Source organism: Euphorbia lathyris, chromosome 6 (assembly GCF_963576675.1).
Source record: "Euphorbia lathyris chromosome 6, ddEupLath1.1, whole genome shotgun sequence".
NCBI classification, from domain to species: domain Eukaryota; kingdom Viridiplantae; phylum Streptophyta; class Magnoliopsida; order Malpighiales; family Euphorbiaceae; genus Euphorbia; species Euphorbia lathyris.
The window spans coordinates 66,913,440-66,937,709 of NC_088915.1; the positions used below are offsets into that span (position 1 = coordinate 66,913,440).

At 35.6% G+C, this 24,270-nt stretch overlaps 1 protein-coding gene across 1 annotated transcript; it reads left to right on the forward strand.

The window, feature by feature from the left end:
• The first annotated feature begins 11,025 nt into the window (after positions 1-11,025).
• LOC136233296 (uncharacterized) lies at positions 11,026-23,740 on the forward strand. Its single transcript, XM_066022918.1, has 22 exons — positions 11,026-11,942; positions 12,378-12,492; positions 12,779-12,879; positions 14,121-14,212; positions 14,714-14,849; positions 14,973-15,041; positions 15,191-15,292; positions 15,969-16,067; positions 16,588-16,698; positions 17,758-17,964; positions 18,250-18,357; positions 18,434-18,529; positions 18,674-18,730; positions 19,460-19,606; positions 19,698-19,757; positions 19,858-19,962; positions 20,357-20,518; positions 20,740-20,813; positions 21,625-21,748; positions 22,331-22,422; positions 23,007-23,127; positions 23,216-23,740. Exons 1-22 carry the CDS (start codon positions 11,226-11,228, stop codon positions 23,366-23,368), a joined length of 3,048 nt encoding a protein of 1,015 aa, XP_065878990.1. The 5' UTR covers positions 11,026-11,225; the 3' UTR covers positions 23,369-23,740.
• The last annotated feature ends 530 nt before the right edge of the window (positions 23,741-24,270 follow it).

Consider the following 24,270-nt stretch of genomic DNA (forward strand, 5'->3'; position numbering starts at 1 on the left):
GAGAAGGATTTATAAAAAAATTCTTATAAATTTGAATTGAAATATTTAAAAAGGAAAATTATAAAACTCTGTCATATGACTCATTTACATATTTACACCAGTTAATAAACTGGTTAAATATCTAAACTATTTATTTGTGATTTTCCTAAAATGCTCAAAACATCTCATCTTCCTCCTTCTTTTCTATCGGTTTCAACTTTCCATCTCCTCATTCCTCGTGTGTATTGGTTCATCTTCTTCATTTCTTTGTATTTTACGAATCACCTCCATTTTCTTCATCATCATATCTCTTCTCCCTCTCTTTGTCTCTCTATTTTTATAAAGGATGGTTCTTCATCTTCCTGTTTCATATTCGTCTCTTGATTTCTTTCTTTTTGTACGAATCGAAGATATGGTTATTCGACGTTCTTCTGCGTTTATCATATGTTTATTGTCGATTTCAATGGCAAGAGGCGGAAATAAGGTAAACCATTTCATCTTCATCTTTTTCGAGAAATTACTTTGCAAAATGAGTTCTCGTCACATTTTGCGAAGTCTGCAGACAGAAAATCACTTAGAAATGGATGATTTTGCTTCGCAAAAAGCGAATCTGCAAAGCAAAATAATCATTTTCCAGCTTGTTTTTTCTCTTTGCAGATTCTCTTTCTGTGAAGCCACATCATCCTTTTCCAGTTGAAGTTTGCTTCGCACACTTTGCAAAATGTGACGCAAACTTATTTTAAGAAGTAAAAATCATCATATTTAGTGTCTTTTGCTTCACAGACTCCGCAGATTCTTTCTGTGAAGAGTTTCTTTCATTATTTTTCTAAAATTACTTAATTTTTGTGAAGGTTGAATACAAAATCATCAATCACAGTGATTCGTTTATCTTGAATACAAAAGAATCAATCACAGTGAGGAGTGATTAGGATGTGATGAAGATGGTGAACCTGGCGATTTTTCTTGCTTTTGAAAAGAAAAGAAAAATCACCATTATCATCCCAAAGACCATTGATTCTGTATGATGCCGTCGATTTTTCTTGCTTCTGTAAAGCCTAGAAGCACTTCAATGTTCTAGTTCCTTCTTCTTCTGAACTTCCTTTAGGGTTTGAATTATCGTTGCAATTTTGTTGTAAATTTTGATAATGTTATGATTTTAATATTATAATTATTGTTGCAATCTTGTTGTAAATTTTGATAATGTTATGCTTTTAATGTTAGAATTATTGTTGCAGATTGGATGTTATATGATTTTAATGTTACATACTACTTAGCATTTGTCGCAAAATGTGAAGCCTGCGAAGTTAATACTACTTAAGAACATGAAATTTACTTCGCATTTAGAAAAATGTCATTCTGCAACAGGTTTCGCATTTTACAAAAAATACGAAGTAGTATATAACATTAAAACCATAACATCCAGACTGCAACAATAATTCTAACATTAAAATCATAACATTATCAAAATTTACAACAAGATTGCAACAATAATTACTGTTTACAATTTGGATAACCAACCATTCTGACTTCAAACAAACCACAAACATCTATTGTTTCATTGAACCCTCTGATAAGAGCATTTGGGTGACGATTACCACCTCTCATTTCAGTCTAAGATAACAAGTGATAACTTGTGGAAAAATCCTTGATCGGAGCACTTCCCTGTGAGGCGCCGTTGGGATCGGCCGGGGACACTCCGATGCCAAAGTCAGTAATATTTCTGCGAATAAACTGTAAGCACAAAAGTAGAGAATCAGTAAGTGTATCTTTGATCCTAGGAAGCTGGGGTATTTATATAGGTTTCTGTAACCTTCAGCATTAATGGGGAAGCAGGTGAAGAGTTGTGCCATTACTCATTTTTTATTGCTATCAATTCTCCATTAATCCCAGCATTCAGCATTGAAACCCTCAGAGTTGAGGTATTCGAACAGTCAAGTCTTTATTCCCCTTTAATGGATATTAATTGCCATTTAATTGTATTTATTCCCATTCATGGATGGTAATAAAGGCGCCTTTTGGTATTCTTGGATCCGTCAAGGCGTATGTACGCTCTCCTTGAGAGCTATGACGGGTCTCCGCTACTCGCTCTCATCGGGCGTATCTCGTTATGGCGTATCTCGCCATGGTCCACGTGGCGTGGCATAATGCTAGAGACTCCTTCCTTTTCCTCATTATTTGCATATTCTCCCCTGCATTAATTATCATTAATTCCACATTAATCATGCATAAATATCTCTTTTAGAAGGAATAATGGTTTGCCATTATTTCTATTAATTTTTCCTTATTCCTTATTCAAGAATAATTTGGGTTGTTATCAGAAGCCCCCCTAAAGGTATAAAAAGCTCGTTAGGGCTGTCTAAATGGTGTTTTATTTTTCTATCTTGGAGAAAAGTGGACCCGCCCTAGATGAGGGATCATATATGGAAATGATGCGCCTTTTGGGGCTTCCTTATGCGGGATCTTATGAACAAGATCCGCCCTATGTGGGATCATATATGGATATGATGCACTTTTAGGGGCTTTTGCTTCCTTGTGGATAGGTGGCCAACCGTATCCATTGTTATCCTCTAGGGGCTTCTTGAGAGTTATATTTCCTTTAGAAAGGGAATAACCCGCCCTTTATGGGACCATTTGTTCCTACCGCATAGGATTATGATTCGCCTTAGGGACTTCTTTTCTTCAGTTATGCCATATTGAGGAGAATGACCCGCCCTTAGGGATCAGTAAGAATGATCATCCATTTAGGGACTTTTGTGCATTTTGTGGAGGGTTTTGGCACTCTAGGCACTTGCCTTTTTAGCCTTTACTCATTTTCCAAAGTGTTTTTACTTTGCATTTGTGAAGGCGAGACTTCGTTATTTCTATGATGAAGACGTGAATTCATTACTTTGATGAAGACGAGGCTTCATTGTTTGGAGATGAAGACGAGGCTTCATTACTTGGATGAAGACGAGGCTTCATTATTTGGAGATAAAGACGAGGCTTCATTACTTGGATGAAGACGAGGCTTCATTACTTGGATGAAGACGAGGCTTCATTATTTAGAGATGAAGACGAGGCTTCATTACTTGGATGAAGACGAGGCTTCATTATCTTGGATGAAGACGAGGCTTCATTATTTAGAGATGAAGACGAGGCTTCATTATCTGGATAAAGACGAGGCTTCATTATCTTGATGAAGACGAGGCTTCATTGTTGGATGAACCCTTTTCTTTCCAGAACTATTTTTACTAATGCATTATATCTTTTAGCAAGTAACTTTTTAGAATCTGGTTTAGGATTTCTCCGATTGTTTAGGGTAGGTGGCCAGCCGTACCCCAATGTGTGAACCTTTATGAAGGTTAGAAGCTTTTATTCCTGGTGAGGAAGTTAAGCTACCTTAGGCGATCAATTTGCTTTCTATCTTTGAGGTGAATCGATCCGCCGCCAGGTCTTGAGACTCTTCTTTGGGAAGAGTATTTGAGAGTGTAAAGTTCTCACGTCTGAGAAATGTTTTAACTCTGTCTCTGACGGCAATCAATTGTTTCCTATCTTTGAGGTAGATCGATCCGCCGCTGAGATTATTGTCCGATTGTTTGTAAAACTTAAGTACAATTGTTTTAATCCTTATGGTCGCCATTTACTTTTACGTTTGCGTAAGTAAATATATAAGTTTGTAAGATTTAATATGGAGTAGGTGGCCAGCCATACTCCATTGTGCGAACCTTTGTGAAGGTTTGAAGCTGTTCTATTCCTTCTAGAGGAAGTAAAGCTGCCTAGGGGATCAACTTGCTACCTATCTTTGAGGTGAAGCGATCCGCCCGTAGGACTTGTGAACCCTTCTTTGGGAAGGGAGTGAGAGAGTGTAAAGTCCTTGCGTCCAAGGAATGTTTTAACTCTTTCTCGAATGGTGATCATCTAAAGATGGATCCGCCCATGAGAGTGTTCTCCTATCTTTGAGGAGAAAGTTGAGGGTGTAATGATCTCATGTTTGAGACGATTTTAACCCGCTTTTGATGGTGGTCAATCCTTTTCCTGTCTTTGAGGAGAGAGTTGAGCTCATTTGAAAGCTCCTGAGGGTCTGTGCTTCTTATCTTTATGGAAAGGGGATCCGCCCGTGATGGGATCAATTGTCCTATTTTTGAGGTAATTGATCCACCTGTGGAACTTTTCATTCGCCAGCCACTGGGCGTATATCAGCACTAAAAGCTAGGCAAATGAATATAAGAAGTATGGCGAGAAAGAATAAATTATAAAATATAGGATACTATAACAGTTTAATGCACATATAAGAATATGTAAAAATACTGATTTTTAGGCCCATGATTCCGTCTTTTCTGAGCAACTAGAACTGCATCCTCAATGATGTTTAACTTATGAGTAATCACATCTGGGCTTACTCCTATGGGGATCTCATTCTCCTATGTAAATACGCTTTCAGACTCAATGAGAACTTTTTTAACATCCTCTTTGATCTCAAGTTTTAATCCTTTGGCGATCCGCATCTGCTTTCCATCAACAATAAGGAGCGTTTCTGTGGAGAGATTATTGGACCTGTTTCTGCAAAAGGAGCAATGGAGGGATGTTTTATCCAGAGCGGATATTTTTGCTTTTTCCACGGGTGGCTGATACACTGGTCCATCTGATATGACATTAATGACACTTTTGAATTTATTTTTGGGATCTGTCTTCTGCTTGTCGTCTTGTTATTTGTTATTCTGGACAAAGCTATCTAGTTTGCCAGCTCCCAGTAAGCTTCAGTCTGGTGGCCAACCTGTAGTACGCTTTGGCGTTTCTTCCAACGGTTACATGCTCCCCTCCTTTGGGTTCGGGATATGTAATGTCCCGCTTATATTGATTCTTTTCTTTTATATTATGGCAAGTTGGAAGCTTTAATCATTTTTTTCGCCTCGTACCCCATGATTCGCGCTGTGAATGGCGAATTCCTGTTAATTGGATGGCGTATATTTCTGCATTGTTCTCTTGTCTATCCAGAGCGGCATGCACTCGCTTTTCAATCTCATCATTCGTGTGTTCAATGTTGAATCATGATGGTGAAGCTGGCTCTTGATCTTGATCTCGATCATGTTGAGGTTATGCTTGGAGCTATGGTTTAACGCGGATGGATGTTGTCACAACCGTGGGAGCCATTTTATCTAGCTTCGAATATCTTGTCTCCGCATCCTTCAACATTTTGCTAACATAATAGATGGAGAACTGCTGACCTTCTTCTTCTTGAATAACCACGATGCACATAGCTTTATCCATGACAGATTGATACAAATGCAGGTCTCCCCTTCAGATTGGTCTGCTCATCAAGGGTGGTTCTGCTAGGAATTGTTTTATACATTGATATGCTTGTTAACAATCTTTCTAGTACGATGATTCGCCCGTTCAACCTCTGGATCTTTCTCACCCATAGTGGGGCTTTCATTTAGGCGCTCTTTTCACCTTTTTCCTCGCATGGCTTTTATTTAGGCGCTCTTTTCACCTTTTTCCTCGCAGGGCTTTTTACTTTATCTGGATTTGCTCTAACTCCTTTTTTGCTAATGACATAATCAAGGAATTTTTCTGAAGTGACTCTGAATATACACTTCTCTGGATTGAGCTTTATTTTTCATGCTAGTGTTTGGCACTGGTTGCATTATTAGCAATTCCCTTGTACCTGTGGGTTAGCACTGAAAGAACTCCAGAAGTGGGGCATACCCTGTCCATTATTAAAAGATTATGGTAAGGCATAAAAACTATATTCACTTACCTTGGGGATCAGTGGCTTGATCCACGGCACATACTTCATAGCAAAAGACTGTTTGCATTGGCCTTGTTGGCAAATATCATGTATAATGCAATGTCTCTTTATGGAATTTTTAGTTCATCTTGGAATCAACTTAATAATTCCTTCACGTTGGTCCCTGACTCTAGAATGAACTTAGTCAAAGGATAAAACCGAGTAAATATTATATGTCAAACAAATTCATAATAGAATTTTAATCGTGCTTGTTTTAATAATAATATCACGTATAACGGTCATAACCATAAAGATTGCTACTGCACATGAATATCATAATGAATTCTTAATAAATAACCATAATGAGAATGGTTTAAGAATAATGTCCTTTTGTATTTCAATGCGACTTAATATCCAAGATAGCATATTTATTTTAAACGTCATAAAAGTTATGGAATTCTATATTGGGTAAGATATCTTACATAGTTGCTATTTACTTGTAATTAATATTATGCATCCATACATTAATGGCATTCAGAGATCATTAAAGCCTCATTTGAATGAGGTGTAATTAAAGAAAGGTAAGTGATGATTTAATAATATAGTTATATATAAAATTACTCTTATATCATTTCATTTGTACGAATAAAATAAAAGAGAAAGAGTAATTTTGGAAGAAAAATACATGTACCATGATTCTCCTCCAATTTGGAGTGTAAGGAAAATTACTCAAAATCCACTCTCACCTACCTTCACATACAATCCTCCAATTTTTAAGGAATTCTCATGTATATCTTAAGAATTTCGCATATATTAATGTTCTGATCCGAAACCGACACTTGCACTATTTTGTAGTTAGCTCAGGACATGAAAGTTTTGTTTATCCAATTTGGTAATTCATCAGCCCATAATGGCCTTAATAGTTAGGGACAATTACAGGATAATTACAAATAGACTCAATATTTTCAAGTCTCTTGTGTTGGTAACAGAAATTCTAACAATGTCAAATAAACAGTTTTTATATGAATAAACACATCCTTGTAAAAAAGGGAATGAAATAACTATTTGACAAAACAATATTCAAAAATATGAATTTCTGATATTAAAAGTACTATATAGGAGAAAAGCCATACATAGATGGTGAATTGTACAAGAAAAAACCAAATATGATTTTTTTGTAATTTCTTCTAATAGTTATATGCATGTTCATCCAAAAGACCGACCAGATCTAAATCATTTGTAATTACATGAGCCCTTTTATGATATTTTAATATCAAATGACAAAATCACATTGAATGGATGATTTTTTTTGTAAATCCCAAGATTACGGGTCTTATACATGCGTTTGTACTAATTCAATGATAATATCATATTACACTTGTCATGCATAAAAATATGAGGGCATAGTAAACATGCAAGATTTAATAAAAGATTTGTGTCTATGACTTCATCTTTCACAGTTTATTAGATTTATCATAGTAACATGTAATGATATTCATAGCACTTTATAAGAGTGAGGGATCTCAATTTTCTTTAATTAAAAATGGAATAAGAAAGGGGAGGAAACTTATCTTTTTCATCATAAAATTCCAGATTTAATGTAGAAAACTCTTTCCCGCCAATATATGGAGAACTATATCTTTGGATAGATTTGTTGTACTGATTGAGCCAAAGTTTGAGATTGTGATTTCTATTCTGTTGACTCCATTGTTTTGTTCTTTGTGAAACTCTATACAATCAAGATTTTGTGATCTTCTGTTTGTTAGAGATCCACGATCACCGCACCAGTTGATAACTTGTGGAAAAATCCTTGATCGAAGCACTTCCCTGTGAGGCACCGTTGGGATCGGCCGGGGACACTCCGATGCCAAAGTTAGTAATATTTCTGCGAATAAACTGTAAGCACAAAAGTAGAGAATCAGTAAGTGTACCTTTGATCCTAGGAAGCTGGGGTATTTATATAGGTTTCTGTAACCTTCAGCATTAATGGGGAAGCATGTGAAGAGTTGTACCATTACTCATTTTTGATTGCTATCAATTCTCCATTAATCCCAGCATTCAGCATTGAAACCCTCAGAGTTAAGGTATTCGAACAGTCAAGTCTTTATTCCCCTTTAATGGATATTAATTGCCATTTAATTGTATTTATTCCCATTCATGGATGGTAATAAAGGCGCCTTTTGGTATTCTTGGATCCGTCAAGGCGTATGTACGCTCTCCTTGAGAGCTATGGCGGGTCTCCGCTACTCGCTCTCATTGGGCGTATCTCGTTATGGCGTATCTCGCCATGGTCCACGTGGCGTGGCATAATGCTAGAGACTCCTTCCTTTTCCTCATTATTTGCATATTCTCCCCTGCATTAATTATCATTAATTCCACATTAATCATGCATAAATATCTCTTTTAGAAGGAATAATGGTTTGCCATTATTTCTATTAATTTTCCCTTATTCCTTATTCAAGAATAATTTGGGTTGTTATCAACAAGTCACTGAAATTACCAATGACAACTCACGACAAGGATGAAATGTTACACAGAGGCCTTAGAAGCTGCCAAGAATATGTTTGACGAGCTCTTTTGGGAAAACCATAGAAACCGGTTACTCGATATTTCGACAGACCTAGAATAGAAACTTTTGCATCAATGGAATTCATAGAGAATCCAAGTAGATTAACATATTTGATATTTTTCCAAAGAAAAGCAAGACCACCACCAGTGTTAATAAGATCAATATAAAAATAAACCTGAATAAGAAATCTTCTTTTTTATTGCCTCAATTTTATTACGATTACATTTTACCTCCATAAAAAAGAAAAAACCAGATTTAAATCTAAACACAAAGTCTACTAACTGACAAACTGTACATGCGTTCCCCAACCTCTGGCAGTTCCAAGATAAAATGCTCATTGATCCTTGCAGGCGTGGTTACCAATGCCTGCTTCATTGGTAGAGAGTTTCGGTCCACCTCCAATAACAGTTAGGTTATCATAATCCATTGGGGGCGGTTGCAATACTCTGCAACCCATTTTTCTTATTGTCCGTCCGTTTACGCTTTGGGTCCACAATCTCAATGCCCCCTTCATGAGTTTTTGAATTATCAACCTCAGTACCCTGCGACCCCACATTTAGGTTAGCTTCCTTATCTATTCCAGATATGTTGCCTACTTTTATGGCCCCAATCATTAGCGAAACATTTGACACAATCTTTGGGATTTGAAAATCAGATCCTGTGACACTGAATACATGAAGGATACTCGTCCTGATAACCCCGTCAATGGAGACAACATTTGCAATGACTTTAACAACAGAAATTTGGATTGAGGTTGAATCACAGTTCTTCGATTCAGAGCCCTTAGCCAAGTCCCATACGCTCTTTCGACCTTTTCTTGTTCACCAATTTCTAGTAAAGCAGGACAAAACTTATCAGCGTGGCCAAGACGCCCACAGAAAAAGCAAAACATTAGGAGATGTTCATACTTAAAATATAACCAAAACACTTCTCCTCCCACCTGATTGATTTTCATCTTCCATTTGAGTGGCTTTAGCACATTCATAGGAACTCGAATCCTCAAATACGTTCTACCAATTTTAGTGAAGTTGTTCGGATCAGAATCAACAAACACTCCCAAATTACCAATACTGGCAACCTTCTCCGACATAAAACCCAACGACAACTCATAAATGTGCAACCAGAAATTAGTATGAGACAATTACACCTCTTTTAGGTTTTGGCCCTTCTTTAGTCTATTAATAATATGTTGTTCAAATGTCTATGGGCCCTTTGAACAACCCATTCTCTTTCCAGGAGGTGATAGAACTCAAACCGAAATAGATTATGACCTAAATCCTCGATATAGATACCCTTCAAAAGTCCCCATATATCAGCCATGGTGGTCTTCACGAAAGGGATCTTCACGCTCCTGTCAGTGAGAAATGATCCAATGAGGCTCAAAGACGATGACTGTTGCTGAACGGGACCTTTGTAGATTGCATCACGAGACTAGTGATGTTTTCTTCCTCTAATGTGATCATCGCACTTTGATCTATGATTGCATCTATGGCCATCAATGAGAGTACGACGACGGAATATACTCTAAGATTCAACAAGAAATTAAAAATTACCTTCTCATTAGGTATTTATTACTTTATGATGGTGTTTAATGAAATTTACATTTCTTTCAAAGAAATAAATAAATAATCAATAATCTGATTATAGTGTATGATATAGGCTTGTCAATGGGACGGGTTGAGGATGGGGTGAGCCATTCCATCCCAATCCCCATTCGTAATGGGAATTCCTCATCCTCGCACCAATGAATAATGGGGATCCCCACTGATATACCCGTCCCATTTTGTAAATTTTGTTCTAAACTAATATCAAATATATACGATTTACTAAATATGATTTATTTAAAAATAAATAAATATCAAATTGTGTAACTTCTAATGATGATTAAATACAAACAAAAAATAAAAAAACATAGATGAGAAGTAAATCAACTTGCCTTATTATACAAAAAAATAGAGATAAACAGACCAATCTAACGAATCAAGTGAAAATTATGGAATAAGATTTTTCAATTTATAAGTTTGAATAAATAGGAAGTTAGAATTTTCATAATCCTAATCAGAATTAAAATTTTATTATAATAGGAGATTAAGAATTATAAAATTTTAATTATTTAGAATTTAATTGAAAAAGAGGAAAACTATAATTCTATTCAAAGTTGATTCTATAGGATATAATTGTATTTTAAAATTAGTTTTTTTTTTTTTTGCAAATTATAAATTTAATATATATAATATAAAATATATATCAATATTACATTTTAGTTGTTATATATGTAGGTATTCCTATGAATAATCCTAATGGTAATGGGTTGAGATCTCATAGAGCGGGAATAGCTAATACTGTCTCTAATCCATTCTCGGAAATAGAGATTATTTTCATTCCCGTATTGGGATTCTAACACGGACCGGGAATAGCTAATATTGTCTCCCAATTGCGTTCACATGTACCCTGATGATCACGTAAATTTGATCATTCATCGTTAGATATAGGCGGATTAAATATAAGTATTCAGATGTTTTGAATCTTCACCTTAGAATTTTAATCCATCTAAATCTAATGATGAATGACCAAATTTACATGGTCATCAGGGTACATGTGAACGCGAAGTGTTTCTCAACCAGCCTACTTAAAACATATTTCCCAATCTACACCATTTTAGATCTTTTATTCCGCCAACTTGGCACAAAATTAACCGAGCTTGCAAGACAATTAAATAGAACCGCATGCTTCGGATCCTCACTTTTATCAAAACCAAAAAAACCAATAAACATTTCCAGAAAATCTAACTTTAACGGGTCAACATCCACTTTTCACTAGTTTTCTCCTGAATCTCGAGACTCCTCGTCCTTTTCATCATCGTCGTCGTCATCATCATCGAGCTCACTCTTTTCTTTCCTTGTCCAGCACAAAATGCCATTGATGACGCAGAGAACTTAATACGATTCACACACTAATCTGCATTTTGTTATGCAATTTCTGGCAATGTCTCCAATCTCATTGCCTATCTTCCAATCTGACCTCCCATTTCAATCCATCAGGACCCCTTTTCTTCCCTTCTCCACTCCCTTCACCAAACTATCCTCAATTTCGATTCTCCGCACCACTTCTCATGTCGGCTCTCGCTGCTGCAGGCTCGCTTCCACCGGGGAACCGCTTCCCACCACTTCTACAAGCATCAATGTCGCCTCATCTGTCACCGTCAACCCTGATGATCAGTCCGATCAAAACTCCGACTCAACTGCCTTCGTGATCCACACTCGTAATCGAATCGGCCTCCTACAGGTTATCACTCGCGTTTTTAATGTTCTCGGCCTCCGTGTTGAGAAGGCCACTATAAAGTTGGAGGGCGACTTCTTGACGAAAACGTTTTTTGTGACTGATTCCAATGGTAATAGAATTGAGGACTCTGGGAGCTTGGAGAAGATTAAAAAGGCCTTATTCGATGCGATTGACGAAAAAGATGGTTCCGGTGTGGTGAAAATTGGGCCAATGACGAGAGGAGTGGAAGTGAGGAGCCGTGGATTGGGGCTGGGTGAGGGGAGAGCAAAAGCGGAGAGGATGTTCGGGTTAATGGATGGGTTTTTGAAGAACGATCCAATAAGTCTGCAAAAGGATATTCTGGATCACGTTGAGTTTACTGTGGCCAGATCACGCTTTAATTTCGACGATTTTGAAGCATATCAGGTACTAGCATACCTTTTCGTTTTCAAAATAAAATTCCGGTCCTTTTTTCTTTTTGTAAAATTATGATTTGAATTTGGCGGGAAACTGTTAATCTATAGTTACTCATGATAATAGAATGTTGTTAAAAAATTTTGCATAGCAAATTACAAATTTACGACAGTTCCAATATATTTTTCTCCAGTTTCTCGATTTTTATCCATTTTCGATGAAGAAATAAAGTGAACCTGGATTGAATTCGCACTTCTATATATTTCTTTTAGGAATTCAATTTTGTGAATTTAGTATTATCCATAGCATCTAGTCTAGATGTTGCCTCCGTATGCTACTAATCACTATCCAGCATCAAGTGCTAGAATGATAATCCCTATATTAAGAATTAAAGATCAAGCTACTTTTCAGAATTGTCATTACAAATTTAATTTGAATTTTGTGCAGGCTTTAGCACATAGTGTGAGAGATCGGTTGATTGAACGATGGCATGAAACCCAAATATATTTCAAGAGGAAAGATCCAAAGCGCATATACTTCTTGTCACTAGAGTATCTTATGGGTAACAAGTTTGATTTGATTCCGACTTTCATATTTTTTTAAATTTATTTTTAACTTTTATGATGCATGCATGCTTTGTCTAATCTCCTCATGTATACAATTGATGAAGTTCATGAATTTTTGGATTATTTTCATGTTAGTACTTTAGTATGAATCTTGAGCTGTTTTGCTCCAGTGAAAGAGAGACAGGCTGAATTGATTTTCTATTTGCATAGTTTGGCCTTGGCCACTGCTTCGAATTCAACTGCTTGTAACCATTTTCTTGGTTTCTGTTATTGGAATATCAGGTCGCTCACTGTCAAATAGTGTTATCAACCTTGGCATTCGGGACCAGTATGTGGATGCACTGTCTCAGCTTGGGTTTGAGTATGAAGTTTTGGCAGAGCAGGTTGGCTTTCACAGACACGCACTGTGTGTATATATATACATAGGCACACACACACACAAGTATTTATTGGTCAACTGCGTGTTTGAATGTGATAGTACATTTTGCATGTTCAAATATGCTGGTAGGTTGTGTTTTAATTCACGTTATTTAAGTAAAATGAAAATTGGTTGTCTTGAGAAAGAAGCAGATTGAGGGAACTTGAGGCCAATTTGCATTTAAACTTGGGTTGTACATATATAAAGATGGTCAAGCAAAAAGTGTACTTAGGCATCAACTGATAATGAATAGCTTAAGGAGAGAACAGTGTGGACATTTGTTGCTGCACTTGTGAAAAGGATCATTTGTTGTGAATTAGCTGTTTTCTTTATCCTTGAGTTCGGTGAGAATCTTGAACTAATAAATTCTAAAATCATTCCAATGGTAAGAGTATAAGAAATACAACAAAATATATATTTTTTGGTCTTATTTTCATAAAATTATATTATAAAACCGAGAAATCTAAATTCTATTAGATTATATTAGGAAAAATAGATCTTAGAACAGTTCGTTTATATTATATTTCTTGTTGAAAAGAGAAAAACCCAAGTGAGAATGCTTCCTTGAATGGCTTTCAGCCTGGATGGAGAGAGTGAAGATTCTTATTGTTGTCAACAATGTGAACTATAGTCTCAGTAGCAATCTGAACTCTCCTATTTGATTCTTATAGAAAGTCAAGTATTTTGCAAACATATAAATATTTTTATGAAGAAAACATTATTGCCTTTAGATCTTGTCTGTTCACCCGCAAATTAAATATCAATTTCCCCAACGAAGTGGGAACATGGGTCCAATTTTACCCATAAAGTTGCAAAAAAATCCCATTTATCACCATAACTCGTCAGATTAGTAGGCAAATTAACCCATGTGTGTGTCTCATGCACAGGAAAATAGGTCCGTCTTGTTTGAGTTTACCAGTATGATATAAGTTGAGTTCCTTTAGAAAAAAAATTTAAAAAACTTTATGGGCTCTTCATGGGGCTATCTAGTATGGAATCCGTTCGCCCTCTCATAAACTAACAGGTATCTTGGACTTCTGGAAGGTTATCCATTCTTTGGGCTATATTTTCAATCCATTTGGTAATAATGGTTATTTACATGTTCACATGCTTAACTAATTATAGATTTTGTTTCTAATGCTTAACTTTTTTATATTCACTAAGTTTTCTATCTTATCAATAGTTTTTTTGTTGTGATGTTCAAAGGAAGGGGATGCTGCCCTTGGTAATGGTGGCCTTGCACGTCTTTCAGCTTGTCAAATGGATTCCTTAGCAACATTGGACTATCCTGTATGGGGGTATAATTCTTCTCTGTGTTTGTACATTAATTTTCTTACGTGTCGGAAGTCATATTTATCTCTTTGTTGCGTTGTACTTGAATGGAGATTTCAGATTGGTCTTCTTTATATCTTTGGTGAACTTAAAAGCTTGAGCAGTATTTTAAATATTTAAACGGTTATTTTAATCTTTATCTAATATCTTCAAAGCCTGATAGTTGCGACCACCTTAAATTAAAACCAAGGAAAGGAGTCTGATCATTCATTTAGAAGAAGAAACAGCTTGGCTTCTTCCTACCAGTGGTCATTTATCACACTGAAATTACATAAAATTTTCTGAGTTTGATGGAATTCCTATTTTCTTCATTAAATGATGAAATGGTGTAGTGATTTGGTCCAAGTCTGAAAGGGCTTTGACGCGGTAGTTCTTGATTGGGCTTTTATCTTCTAACAAGTTCATTGATTAATTAAAGTTCTCAATTTTTAACACTTCATATTTCTCTCTTGATTTGTTTTTTGGAGTTATGGGCTACGGTACCAGTATGGGCTGTTCCGTCAGGTAATATTTGATGGCTATCAACACGAGCAACCTGACTATTGGTTAAATTTTGGAAATCCTTGGGAGATAGAGCGGATTCATGTTACATATCCTGTGAAGGTTGAAAGTAGTTTCCACTTCTTGTCTTGGTCAAGTTTTCATCAACTTATCATGATAATCCAATTCATCCCTTATCTTTCCTTATACATCCTTCTCTCTCTCTTTTTTTTTGCTATTCATTAGTTTTATGGCACTGTTGAAGAAGAAGATTTTGATGGTGGAAAACGTAAAGTTTGGGTCCCCAAAGAAATGGTAAACACTTAAATCCTTTCGTAGCTATTTGAGTGTTTACATAATTTTATATCATTTAATGTTATGAAGTATAATTCTCAAGATGTCCTCTAGTTTTCCAAGTAGACTGGCGCTTGATACAGCTTTTCAATTTGTCTCCATGCTGGTAGGTTGAAGCTGTAGCCTATGACAATCCTATACCTGGATATGGAACAAGAAATACTGTAACTCTGCGCCTTTGGGCTGCTAAACCAAGTGATCAAATTAATATGGTAAGTTTTACTACAGTTGTATATATATATATTGAAAAATAATACAGTTGTATATTATTGATCCCAAACATACACGTTCCATTTCATGTTACTGACTGGTTATGATACAACTGCCACTCTGTTGAGAAACTATTCTAGTATAAAACTAAATCCTTGTTTTCTCTTAACCAATTGTATGACAATCTTATGCATTTAACTTCAATTAGTTGTACATGGTCTTATATTCATGAGAAGAATATAGAGGCCAGAAGCTAAGATTTGATGAGGGAATTAGGTCTCTAAATTTAATCCTTTTGTTTTATTTTTTATTTTTGTTTACAATTCTTTTCATACTAATGCCCATAGATGAAACAGGCATATATTGTTGAATAAGCATGTAGTTGTAGCAAAAACATATGAAACATAATTGAGTGTACTCCTCTTTCATCCAGAAGTTTTTAAAGGCTTGTTTTGGATCAATAAAATCGGACAACTATGAGACAGAAAATTTATATCCTTGAAACAGCTGTATGTAGCTTTATCAGGTGTTTGAAGATCTGGAGTAGAGCTGGGGACTTATTTATCACTCTTAATCTACCCCATGCTCTATTTTGCATCTTTCCCTTTGAATAATATTATTTGCTTATTGTGAAATTTGGATCTGTGCTAAATCTTTGCTTGAGACCCTTGTTTTCAGGAGTCCTATAATACTGGAGACTACATAAATGCTGTTGTCAATCGGCAGAAGGCAGAAAGCATAAGTAGTGTTTTATACCCTGATGATCGTACATTTCAGGCATGACTTCTCCTCTTCTATTGGTTAGTTATGCTTATATCTAGCAGTCTGACTCTGCCAAGTCGGATTGTATCATTGTGCTCCATTTGCTGTGCTTGTATTTGAAGGCAACTTGCTTTCTCGTGGGTTTGATTGTTCAGAGAGGACTGAGAGATAGCTCATACTTCTTTCATTAAAGATTGTACCTTCTCATACTTTCTTGCTAATTTTCACTTTTCCCAGGACTTCTTTCTATACCTTGTCCATGCCTTTGAATCTGACTAGACCGCTGAAAGAGTATGTTAATTGTTAGGGTAGATTGAATTTAAATTTATGATTAATCATTTTGAGTTAGGCTCTAGTGATGTCTAATATGTAATGTCAAGTAGTTCGACTTACAGGGAAGTAGACAACTACAGCTTGCTTTTTTTTTTTAATACTGTGGGTGGTTTGTGGTGCCATGTTCTCTAACCTGTCCGATTATTGATATTTTATATCCCTATCTGTAAGTACCTTTTCACTGATTGACCTACTCTTTCAGGGGAAGGAACTGCGATTGAAGCAGCATTATTTCTTTGTCTCCGCATCATTACAAGACGTTGTTCGAAGGTTCAAAGACGCTCATAGTAACTTTGATGACTTCCCCGACAAGGTTTCTTATTTCAATATACTATTGTGTGGCAACCACATATATAAGTGATAGAGAATGTGATAATGAGTTAAAGGGTGTGATAGTTATTTCTAAGTTCTATAGGGGTAGTGAGCGAATTTTAGGGGTAATTCAGGTATGTTATAGGGCTTTTATAGTAGGTGGACAGAGTGAGGAACGGGGGAATAGAATTGCAGTTTGGCTCTTTTGAGAGTTGGGTCTATTCTTTGAGCAAGGAAGAACTTAAGTTCTGCGTGGATCTGGGATGCCTACCATTTCTGTTTGGTTCATATCTTCATTCAATAATATAAGTTCATCCTTAGTTGGTCTCCTTTCTGTGATTTGTATGTTTCTTTTTTGTACTTGTTTTTATCAGTAAGCTAAAATATCAGTGAAATAAATTGTGACTTAAATCTTTAGACATTTACCGTCACATTTCTGCTTGACTTGTTTCGCACATTCTACTACTCTCTCCATCCCAAATTGATAGATTACTTTGCCATTTTGATCCGTTCACAATTACACATCTTTCCTTTTATAAAAATTAGTTGTTTTCTAATTTTCCTGATATACTCCTTATTTATTATGTATGGAAATCGACAAAGTTCATGAAATTAACTTGATATCATAAATATTCTACCCATCCCAACATAACTGTTATTGAAAATTGTAATGATGTGATATTCATCCAATCACATTAGTAACTTAAACAAGGGTAAATCAGGAAGATGATAAAATATTGTCTTTCAACCATTTACAATATATTTTTTAAGCTATGTAAAGTCTCAAAGTGATTATCTCTTTGAGACAGGTCTTTGAGATGGAGGAAGTACCAAAAAATAGGCTTCTGTAATAAGACCTGCTTGCCTGTTTTGCTGGGTAACTTTTATTTTTGAAAAAAAAGTTGTAATTATGTCTAGAGCTGTATATGTTGCTATAAAAAGATTGTCGTGTCAAAAACCATGATGAAACTGAACGTGCTTATAGTCATGTGAAACCGAAGATGCATATATGTGCAGAAGCTCCTCTGAAGTTTACACTATATTATTCTACATTATGTAGGTTGCCTTGCAGCTAAATGACACTCACCCATCTCTTGCAATAGCTGAAGTCATGAGAGTGCTCATTGATGAAGAGAACTTGAGTTGGAATAGAGCACGGGATATTATGGGCAAGATCTTCTCTTTCACAACTCACACAGTATTGCCTCAAGGATTGGAGAAAATCCCAGTTGATTTATTGGGAAGTCTTCTACCACGCCATTTACAAGTGAGTTTTATCGAATCTCCTAATCCCCAACATAAGCTTTATACAAATTTCTTATGATATTGTTTTGACTTCCCAAATATTCTGAGTGATTCCAAAACGTGAAACTATATTATCATCGGGTGTTAGATCTAGATATGCTTAATGAGCTAGTTGTAATCTTAGGTCCTTATGATCCAGTTGGATCATATACACAATTTTGAAACTGGAAGAGTTGAGAAAGGGAATTATTATCTATCTGTTCTACTGTTACACTCTCTTGTCTAATCCAATTGTTCTTTTATTCAGATTATATTTGATATAAACTTCGAATTCATTGAAGAGTTGAAGAAGAAAATTGGCTTAGATTATGACAGACTTTCCAGGATGTCAATTATTGAGGACGGTGCAGTGAAGGTACTTACAAAATCCATTCAAAATTTTGTGCTTTCCTGGTGCCAAAAGTTGTGATGTTCTTTCCTTTGTTGGACAGAGTATTCGAATGGCGAATCTATCAATTGTTTGCTCCCACACTGTGAATGGTGTTTCTAAAGTGCATTCGGAGTTATTAAAAACAAGAGTATTCAAGGTGACATATCGTTTTCATTTTATTTGCTTCTTTCAGTTTTCTTGTAAAAAAATGGAAACTACACTATTATATTCTCATTTTGAAATGTATTATTCAGAGTGTCCTTGGCTGATATATCTGATGCTCTTTAGATTATCTTTGCAGGACTTCTATGAACTGTGGCCTGAAAAGTTTCATTACAAGACAAATGGAGTAGCCCAGGTTGATATTGATGACGTTCTCCAATATGAGTTTTTCTTTTCTCAAAACAAATTTGATATATATACCTTTTTCTTTTCTTCCACATCAAGCTATTGTATTATATATTCAGTTTATATTGATGGTACTCCTGTACTCTCTGGTGCTTTGACTGAAGCACCAAAATTCCTAGCAACGAGGAATATAAATTGTTTGTAATTGAGAATTCCTCATGCCGATCCTTGAGAATCCCATGTATTGGATGGCAGTGTGCGAAGTGTAGGTCTGGATTTCTATGTTCTTATTGCAAAACTATTCCTCATGATTTCTTTTCAAACATCCATCCTACTAATATACTGGAAGATGTATAATTGTACAACAGATGCGATAATTTAGATGAATTCCCAATGTACCCTGCAAAGCTTTAGAAATATGCTTATATTTTGTCATATTTTTGTCACTAATGGTTCCAGAGCAAGTACCATGTGCAAGAATTTCAATATACATTTCTTCATTTCTTGTAAATATATGCAGTGGTTGTTAAACCTAGTTTAGTTTTTACTAATCTGTATTTTATTCTTTATTGATGTTGAAATGAAAGCTAAAATATGCAAGAACATGGCGATTAATGTTTTCCATTCCTGCTCTTTAGATGCAATCACATATGGGAATAAATCTAAAAATTTAGATGTTTATTGCTGGTAAGCATTTGCATGTGGATTGGTTTTGATGTTTCACCATGTGATGTCTCAGCGTCGGTGGATTGTTGTTAGCAATCCAAGTTTATGTGCACTTATCTCAAAGTGGCTTGGAACAGAAGCTTGGATCCGAGACATGGACTTAATAGCAGGCCTGCAAGAGTATGCAGAAAATGCTGAGATGCATCTGGAATGGAAGATGGTAACTTCTAGCTTCAATATGCTTGCAGATGCTCTGAGATTACAGTATGGTTGCCTATGGGTGATAAGTTGTGATGATTTTGCTGTTGCAGGTTAGGAAGGTTAACAAAATGAGACTTGCAGAATATATTGAAGCAATGAGTGGGGTCAAGGTTTGAATGAAAACTCTTTTTCCGTTGTTATATTCAAAAGGTTTAGATCTTAGATAAGCTTGCACTCAATGTACATTAACACTATGGTATATCATTGCAGGTCAGTGTGGATGCAATGTTTGATGTGCAGATAAAGAGAATACACGAGTACAAAAGACAATTTCTCAATATACTTGGAATCATCCATAGATATGACTGCATCAAGGTGAATCTGATGCTCTTATGTGAATGATTTTGTTATATTCTGTGAACATATGAATATAGACTAAATGAAAAAATGAGACCATCTTGCCAAACGCTTTGTTCACTTGACGAACATACATGCATCTTCCATTTCTTATGTGCATGTTTTCCTGTAGTTACCACTTTCAGGTATGGGTGCATACTACTCCTACTTGTGAGTGATTTCAGCATCCGTTAACTGACTGTCTTCTGGATTTGTTCTTTATTGGCTGTGTGTTAGTTATTAGTTCCACTATAATCAAAATTCCTACTTTACATCCATAATGTGGAGTTACTGAATATAGTTTCCATGAAAGAGCTTTTTTATATGCTAATATGAGTTACTAGCATGTATAAATACTATTAATTTGTCACAGAATATGGAGGAGAATGACAGGAGAAAGGTGGTTCCCCGTGTCTGTATAATTGGAGGGAAAGCTGCACCTGGTTACGAAATTGCAAAGAAGGTTATCAAACTTTGTCATGCTGTAGCAGAAAAAATAAACAATGATCCAGATGTTGGAGATCTCCTGAAGCTGGTAAGAGGACAATGTGGTCTGCATCTTACATTTTTGTCATCCTTCCTTTAAGACCTTCGTTATTGAACAGCCATCGTATTTTAGCTTTTTAGCATCTTTTGTGGGATAGTTTTACTTCATGTTCCCATTCCTGCTTCCTTGGAAGCTAACTGAAGATTTAACTTTACTTTTCTTTTTATTATTTTTTTCAACGTTTCTGATTATGTTTTTGCACGTTACAGGTTTTTATCCCTGATTATAATGTCTCTGTTGCTGAGCTGGTAATACCAGGGGCTGACCTCTCACAGCATATAAGGTTTGTAAACATCATATATATGTACTGGACATCTACCTTAGTCTTAACTGCAGCTGTTCTCTTTTGAACTTGTCAAGTTAGTTGCTGATTAGAAATTTTCCCAAGCCTACCTCAGTTAGATTTTGCAACCATAGTACGTATCTGTTCAGATTTCATTTCACCCATTGAAATTTCCAGTTTCTTCTTAATTCAGTTTTGATATCCACTAGTTAAATACTTATCCTTGTCATGGAATCAATTGAACTAAAAGTTTAAGCTAATAGTTAAGGCCTAATAAATAGCTTTTTATATTAATCTCTGACATACCCGCACGCGAATGTCCCCTGGACTTGCAGGGTGTGCAATACGCCCATCTCACCATGTGTTTAATTACACCAATTAATGAGGTTGCCAGGATTCGAACCATCGTTTGGTCTAAAAAACTTTGATACCATGTCATGGAACCAATCGAACTAAAAGCTTAAGCTAATAGTTAAGGCCCAATAATAGCTTTTTCTAATCTCTGACAATCCTAACATAGTAGAAGGCATAACATCTATAATACAACAGTTGGAAGGTTCTGTATTGATTCAATTAATTTGATCCCCTTTTTCATCAGTAGTATTAAGGCATTAGTGCTCAATCTATGTTTCCAGAAGATAAATATTTAAATTTTCTACATCACTTCAAACTTTAGGTATATACTTAAATTAGGAGTAATTCTTGTTGGGGATATGGTTTGGAACAACTCTTGAGTACAATTTCTCCTAACAAACAAATCAGGCTTTTCTGTTTTAATATTCCTAACTCTTTTTGTTTGTTTTTGGTGTAGCACTGCTGGACATGAGGCATCAGGGACTAGCTGCATGAAATTTCTTATGAATGGCTGTTTACTTTTAGCTACTGAAGATGGTTCTACCATTGAAATTATGGAAGAAATAGGGGCAGATAACATGGTAAGCACCATAACAAACTGGGTTTATGACTATAAGAATACCATTTAGCGGTTCTGTTCTCACATTGTTGGTGATAAAATAGATGTAGGATCAAATATGTGGTTTCTGAGAGCAAAATATCCAGCAAACCAACCTTTGATGGATGGGATTTGGTTTATGTATTTAGTTTTCTGAGTATTTTTAACAGTCAGATATTAATATAAATTTAGCCTTTAACTATGAGCTTAAGCTTTTAGTTCAATTAGTTCCATGACATGGCATCAGAGTCTCTTTGACCAAGCGATCAAGGCTCAATTCCTGACAACCCCATTTGATGATTTAATTTCAACACATGGTAAGGTGGCATGCGTTGTTCACTCTCCAAGCCCAGTTGGCATTCGCGTGTGGGATGTGTTAGATATTAATATAAATTGGGCATTTAACTATAAGCTTAAGCTTTTAGTTCAATTGATTCCATGACATTAACCAACTCATTGAAAGTTCTCCTTGTTTTGTTTTTTCCTATTAGTACTAATTACGAAATTTCTGTGCATATATACTTTTGGATAAATAGCTCTCTGATGGAATAAATTTTCCTTCCAGTTTTTGTTCGGTGCGAAATCTCATGAAGTTCCAGTTTTACGTGAGAAGGGACCTGCAGTTAAAGTGCCTCGCCAGTTTGCTCGTGTTGTAAGGTATATGATTAAGTTGGTAACACCGTCCCGTCCTTCCTTAAAACACAAGAAAGAGATTTCCTTCCACATTAACCAGATATCTACTTGGCTTCTGAAGAGTGAAGCTAAAAATGGCTTTTTGGCTTTTTAAGGATCAAAAGCTTAACACCCAGGTTATTGATAGACTTTATTGCCTTCGATATCGCTTAAGATATCCTGATGGCGTTTTGTGCTTCTACAAGGAGTGGATAAAAGCTTTATTCTGCTTGGTTTTCATTTATGTTCCACGCATGAAAATAGGTGTATTATGTTAGGCTCTAAGACTAAATTAACCAAGTTGCAGGATCAAAATAATAAAAAGAGAAAGAAAAAAATGTTAGGAAAACTACCTAGCGTGTTTGAAATGCGACTGTGCTATCGTTAGCTCTATGTTATTTTCGTTTGAATTTACCTTCCTCTCATACTGGCCTAAGCATTCTGAGCTTGGTTCTTTTAGTCATCAAATTGCATAATGTTAAACACAATTAATATTGCACATTGCACATTCAAGATTCACCTGTTATGTTATGCTGCTGATCTGGATTTTGACCCACTTTTACATTTAGGATGGTCCGAAATGGCCATTTTGGCTTCGAGCAATATTTTGAATCACTATGCGACAGCGTTGAAGTTGGGAAGGACTATTACCTCCTGGGTTCTGATTTTGAGAGCTATCTAGAGGCACAGGTCATATTTCTTCCATTCATATACTTATATCTATATGGTAAATTAAAAAAACAAAACAAAAATCCTGACATCAGATAAATGAATGCAGGCAGCTGCAGATAAAGCATTTGCTGATCAAGAGAAGTGGACTCGGATGAGCATTCTCAGCACAGCTGGATCTGGAAGATTTAGCAGTGATAGAACAATTGAAGATTATGCAGAGCACACATGGGGAATTGAACCTTGTAGGTGTCCTATCTGATCGCAACTTATTAATGGAAAGCACCACGTTCGATCTTCGCATCCGTAACACTAGTTATAGCATCAGTTCATGCCCAAGGCTGAACTACTACACACCCAGTAGGTAAATTTCTCTTTTACTTGTGATTTCCGGATACAATCGCATCAGATTCGGAGGAGGATATGAAACCTCTTGTGCAACTTGAGGAGAAACAGTATTTATACCATGAGCTAACTGCTTTCATTATGATGCAGTTTTAAGCAACATACGGTATAGTATAGCCATGATAAATAATGTAATAAGTTATTCATTCCAATAATCTGTTAAGACAATTTTGGTAGCAGTTAAATAATGGTTTTTGGTGGCTGCAGATGCGAATTATTATTTTTAATTTTTTCCCCTTCTTTTGTTGCCTGTATTATTTCTTTATCTGAGGTTTAAAGATATCACAAATTAAACTCTGCAATTTCAGATATTGTTATAATATTTTTCAGGGAAAATTTAACAGAAACTGTTTGTCATCGTTACATAAAACGAGAAATTTTCATAAACATGTAACGAGTAGAATAAAATTTTGCTAGTAATTTTTGTTCATATTTATTTAAAAATGGTAAGATTAACTTAGGATAACATAGGTACAATAAAATTGTAACTTAAAAACGTTAAAGTATACTTTTCTAAAAATGTTTAAGAGTTTTTAATAAAGATGTTAGGATAGGTGTTAAAAATCATAATTATATCAACGGATTATGTTTCATGTATTGTTATTTTTTAGAAGTTCATATATTTTCTTTTTAAAAGAAAACTAACTGAAGAGTCTGTATATAACACCCGTTGTTCAATAAAACGATGAGCATGGTAAAGGGATTGTCTCGCTACAACATGAGCTACCCCATTAGTTAATCATAAAACAAAAGACATTA

What these genes read in the sequence shown, in the direction of transcription:
- LOC136233296 (XM_066022918.1), top strand. Translation starts at nt 11,226, where the DNA reads ATGCAATTTCTGGCAATGTCTCCAATCTCATTGCCTATCTTCCAATCT. An exon ending in TTTGGGTCCCCAAAGAAATG is followed by an intron (nt 15,042 to 15,190) that starts GTAAACACTTAA and finishes CCATGCTGGTAG; the next exon opens with GTTGAAGCTGTAGCCTATGA. An exon ending in GACCTCTCACAGCATATAAG is followed by an intron (nt 20,814 to 21,624) that starts GTTTGTAAACAT and finishes TTTTTGGTGTAG; the next exon opens with CACTGCTGGACATGAGGCAT.